Raw genomic sequence first — 5,095 nt, forward strand, 5'->3', positions numbered from 1 at the left:
ACTTAGCAACTGGCTCCTGGTGGACCATTACTGAACAGACGATTACAACATAAATATTTATAACACAATTAATTATGAGTGTTAACATTTCCAAAACTTCACGTGTACAAGAACATAGTTGAAAGTTTGGAAACAACACAGTCTTCAGCATACATACAATAGTAATTAGATAATCTGAAGTCAACAAAACAAGGCCAAAGACATATTTTCTGAATTATAACATTTATTTTTTTTGTTCCTTTTGCGAGCGAGTAACAGGCCTGCTTGTTGTCTCTTGAATTTTCCTTTTTCTTTTGCCACCAACTTTAGGCACAACAGAGCCACTTTGAGTGGCATCTGGCACTTCACGGGCAGGGCTTGTGGCCAGTGACTGTTCACCTACGGGGCTTGTAGCCAGTGACTAACCTACAGGGCTTGTGGCCAGTGACTCACCTACAGGGCTTTTGGGCAGTGATTCACCTACAGGGCTTTTGGGCAGCGATTCACCTACAGGGCTTTTGGGCAGCGATTCACCTACAGGGCTTTTGGGCAGCGACTCACCTACAGGGCTTTTGGGCAGCGACTCACCTACAGGGCTTTTGGGTAGTGACTGTTCACGGACAGGGCTTGTGCCCAGTGACACATGTGAGCAAGTTGGTAGACACTGCACAAGTGATGGTTGGTCTGTTTCATGTGTGTCTTGTTTTGTTTTTGTCGCCTCCTTTGTAGGTGTCTGCTGCTGAATTTGTACAGATGGCAGCGGTAGGATGTCATCAGGAACCTGCACAGCAATGTCTGCTACTTGACCGGTAACATTTGGGCCTGGTGAATGAATATCAGATGAATGTGGTGAAAACTGACCTGCATGAACAGATCCTGGCTGGGAGGTGTTGAATTGTGGTACATTAGTCATTCTCCAGTAATTAGCTTGTGTTTGCTGAACAACTAATGCTTCGAATGAGGTGTTGATTTTTTGCAACTGTTTAGGCACTTCAATGAAGACTCTGTGGAGATGTGCCAATTGTGATACTGTTTCTTCCTGCAGTCCAATCATCCTTTCCAGCACTGTCATCATGTCTGAATGGCGACGATTTTCTGCGTCCACTATTTTTCCCTCTGAAGCTACAATTGCATCGTATGTGGAAGTTGATGGACGATTTGGCGGTACAACAGTTTCTATTGGCACCTCTTCATGGTCACATGATTGTATTTCAGTCTCTTCTGTGGCGTCATCCTCATCATACTCATCATCCTCATCACCATGATGTTCTAAAAAGAAATGTACACATTATTAAATGGCATGTTAATGTATGCTGTGTTACTATGTAATTGTACTGTGTCCTAAGTAACACCTAACATGTTAGCATACGTTTTATAACCTCACATTAAAAACTACCTTGACTTACGAATAATGTTTGGACTCAGTATGAAATATGAATGAATGAAAAGTTGCTCTAAACTCAGAAGTCCTACATGATAATTAACATCACTAACACAATACATGTTGCCTTACACTTAATTTTCACTGACACTAAGTAATCCTATTTAAAGAAGATGTGCAAAACAAAAAATGCACATGACAACATAACATATAGAAGAGCACATATTATATGGCCAGCAAATGATACACTCACCTTCTAGTAGTGTTGAGCTGGCTGACCCAGGTGAAGACACTTGTTCCATCTCAGGTGACACATGTCCTCCAGGGGCAACTATATATAACAATAACATAAGTTTTACATTTACATGTGTAAATATTGAACAAACACTTATTGTATGTTCTGTATTTATGATTAACTAACAACATCAGTTCCTTAACCGAAAATGTGTGTGAAAGTGAACATAAATAGTTGTAATAACACTGTACATGCCTGTGTACTTAGAATTTTTGAGTTCCCTAACATACAACATACTATGTTTCTGCAGTAATGCGTGAGGATAAATAGATTAAATGAGTACATAAAAATCATATGTTGTGTAGTGATATCAGTATCATAATGTACATAACTATCATGAGATGACCATTCACAATGGTTATCATGAAGGTGGTCATATTGCAAAAAGTGTTGTTTTTGGTAGAGGATATGTGTGGTACATTAATCGAAGATGTGGCACACCTGAATGTGGCTGTGACTCAACAAGACAACACATGCAGTGTGTGATAATGTGTCTTTCATAGTAGTTCAACTATAGATATGAGTGAACTAATGTGTGACGTACGCTTTGATAAGTAATGAGTTGTTGGGGCATTTAGTAGCTAGAGTTAAGCTTTCAAATGAGTGTGATTAACTTCAGTTGTGCTATTCAGGTTGTAAGAAAGGTATTCCCTTCCCCAAAAAGCCTAATCAGCCACACCTTTCAATGACTTGAAACAGGTGCAAATGGTGTGAACTAAGTTGACCGTGAAATGAGGCTGTAATTAGTGTGTGTGCTGAACCCCACCCCCTCTGTTGAAGTGTATGCTGTGATGAGATATTAATTGCAGCTGCTTTAACACAATGGTAGATGAGCTAAGTAGTCATCTGCAGTGTTTAAGTTATGAAAACAATGACATAACATATGATACGTGTGCCTCATTATGCTGTCTGTATATGACATAAAGCAAAAATGGACCTTTTCATAAGCAACTATAGATGTGTTAGTGCCAGTGATGTTTGTAGGCCGTTACATGCAATTTCTTTGATGCATGCTTAAAATAGGCAGTAATGTCATGTTTGTCGGAGTAAAATCAATAAAATACACAATAATATGATACATATTTCTGTTCTGTACCTGTAGCTACTAATAATTTCTCATGAACATGTGTTACACATGTGTACTACCCTGTTGTTCCCCATCTTCGCCCACCATCAATTGCTTCCACTGCAGCTATGCATTTTGGGAATTCACATGTAAATGAGCACGCAATGGCACGTGCTATATTAGTTACTGCTTTTAGTAGGACTACTACATATATGTCTATTTTGAGATATATATATACAGAATCAGACATATACATATATAGATGCAGGTATGCTTATATTGTGAAGACAGTATAAAAAGCAGTGTAAATATGCAAAATAACTGTAAGCAACGACACGCCTAGTACAGTAATATTTATCACCTGCTGGAAATTGTGACGGATAAATTCCAATGTCACGGTCACCAGCCAAGCCTTCCACGACGACGGTAAGTAATTTTGGCCGAAGCAGCTCCTCCAATGGAGTCAATATGAGACGTTGTGGTGTGGGCCCACCTCCAGTGCCAGTAGCATGCACGCGTTGGTCTTGTATTTTCTTTTTCAATTTGGACCTAATATCATCAAATCTTTTCCGACAATGATACTTGTCCCTGACACTATTCCCACAGGCATTGACACCAATGACTATTGTGTCCCACATTTCTTTTTTGCTTGCTGCACTTGTCCGCCCTTGAAAAACATATAAAAGATATGAGGTAAATTAATAATAATATAAGCACCAGTTTCCTACACTGCTAGCTGTTCCAAGAGATAGCAAACATGCTGTTTTATGTGTAATATGTGCAGCACATGAGCATTCACTACTAAACCTATACATGTAAGCAAGGTTGCATTCATATTGTATGCAGTTCTGGCAAATTGACCGCCTGTGTTTATTTGTCCTTGTAAGGCATGATAAAAAGCTGTGTTTCCACACTAATGAACATAGAAAGATATTGTGTACCCATATTTGCATATGAACAAAACTCAGATGACCTAGGATCACATGTATTTGAATAATAAATGTAAAGTTACACTTACCTACTAAATGTCCATAGAGACTGTCATAGTGCTCCAGAATGCCAGTGACAAGAGCCCTATTTTCCTGGTCATTGAAGCGAGGATTACGTGGCTTCTCCACACGTTTTTTCCGAGCAGGTTTAGGGTCAGAGCTTGGCTGGTGCTGACTGGACTCTCCTTCTTCCAATGGAAGAGCCTCCAAAAGCTGGCCACCAGCAAGCACGCCACCACCAGACACCCCATCAGCAACTGCGCCACCAGCAGCACTCCCAGCACCAGCACTCCCACTCCTAGCACCAGCACTCACACTCCTAGCACCAGCACTCACACTCCTAGCACCAGCACTCACACTCCTAGCACCAGCACTCACACTCCTAGCACCAGCACTCCCAGCACCAGCACTCCCACTCACAGCAACAGCACTCCCACTCCCAGCACCAGCACTCCCACTCACAGCAACAGCACTCCCACTCCCAACAACAGCACTCCCACTCCCAACAACAGCACTCCCACTCCCAGCAACACCACTCGCAGCACCAGCACTCCCACTCCCAACAACAGCACTCCCACTCCCAGCAACACCACTCGGTGCACCAGCAACATCACTCCCCTGAACAGAACGTTCACTCCGACGCGTACTCCCACGAGTAGCACTCCCACTCCCACCAGCATCACTCTTCCCACGCTTTGCGGGCATACTTCCAGCACTCACAAAAAACAGACAAGAAATGTACAGGCAATCACACGACCCACTTCCACATATAAAACAAGACAAAGATGTAAACAAAACAACAAAGGACAAAGCTCACCCAATACACAACAAGTCTCTCAGTCAATATGCAAATCTTCAATCGTCCAGCTCTGTGCGTCTCTCTCTCTCTCTCACTCCCAACAACACAGAGAATGATTAGCAGTACACGTTGCCTTTAAATATGGCGCGCAATCAAAAACATGCTTGTTTCGCCTGATTCAGCAAGATTTGTGATTGTGCAACCTAACAGCACCCCGCCACGCACGCCGATACACCTGTGTGTGATCGGCTCATCATCGTGAGAGTGGGCGGATTTGTTTTCTGGTTGATTTTGAATGTATTCGGCACTTACTGCATACGGAGAGGGAAAAACGCCAATAACATGACTAATCGATAAGCTTGCCGATTTCACATAATCGTCGCTTACTGCATGAGGCCCATAGTGCATATTGAACTGTGTCCGGATCTTGTGACATCACCCAGTGATTAGCTACCGCGAGACTTTGAAACCCAGGAAGAGATTTAGTGCGCGTGCACGTTCCTGGCGTCCACGACGGAGGCTACCAGATCAGCTACACGTGGATCGGCGCATGAAATGGAGTAACGGGTAATATGCCAGGACACCT

At 42.5% G+C, this 5,095-nt stretch overlaps 1 protein-coding gene across 1 annotated transcript; it reads right to left on the bottom strand.

The window, feature by feature from the left end:
- Nucleotides 1-230: 230 nt before the first annotated feature.
- On the bottom strand, nucleotides 231-1,687 carry LOC142488738 (uncharacterized). The gene is made up of 2 exons (XM_075589114.1): nucleotides 1,614-1,687; nucleotides 231-1,248 (listed from the first exon to the last, which is right to left on the bottom strand). Exons 1-2 carry the CDS (start codon nucleotides 1,660-1,662, stop codon nucleotides 401-403), a joined length of 897 nt encoding a protein of 298 aa, XP_075445229.1. The 5' UTR covers nucleotides 1,663-1,687; the 3' UTR covers nucleotides 231-400.
- Between the last annotated feature and the right edge of the window lie 3,408 nt (nucleotides 1,688-5,095).

Source organism: Ascaphus truei, chromosome 2, assembly GCF_040206685.1.
Source record: "Ascaphus truei isolate aAscTru1 chromosome 2, aAscTru1.hap1, whole genome shotgun sequence".
Taxonomy (NCBI): Eukaryota; Metazoa; Chordata; class Amphibia; order Anura; family Ascaphidae; genus Ascaphus; species Ascaphus truei.

What these genes read in the sequence shown, in the direction of transcription:
- LOC142488738 (XM_075589114.1), bottom strand. Translation starts at nt 1,662, where the DNA reads ATGGAACAAGTGTCTTCACCTGGGTCAGCCAGCTCAACACTACTAGAA. An exon ending in CAGCTCAACACTACTAGAAG is followed by an intron (nt 1,249 to 1,613) that starts GTGAGTGTATCA and finishes ATTTCTTTTTAG; the next exon opens with AACATCATGGTGATGAGGAT.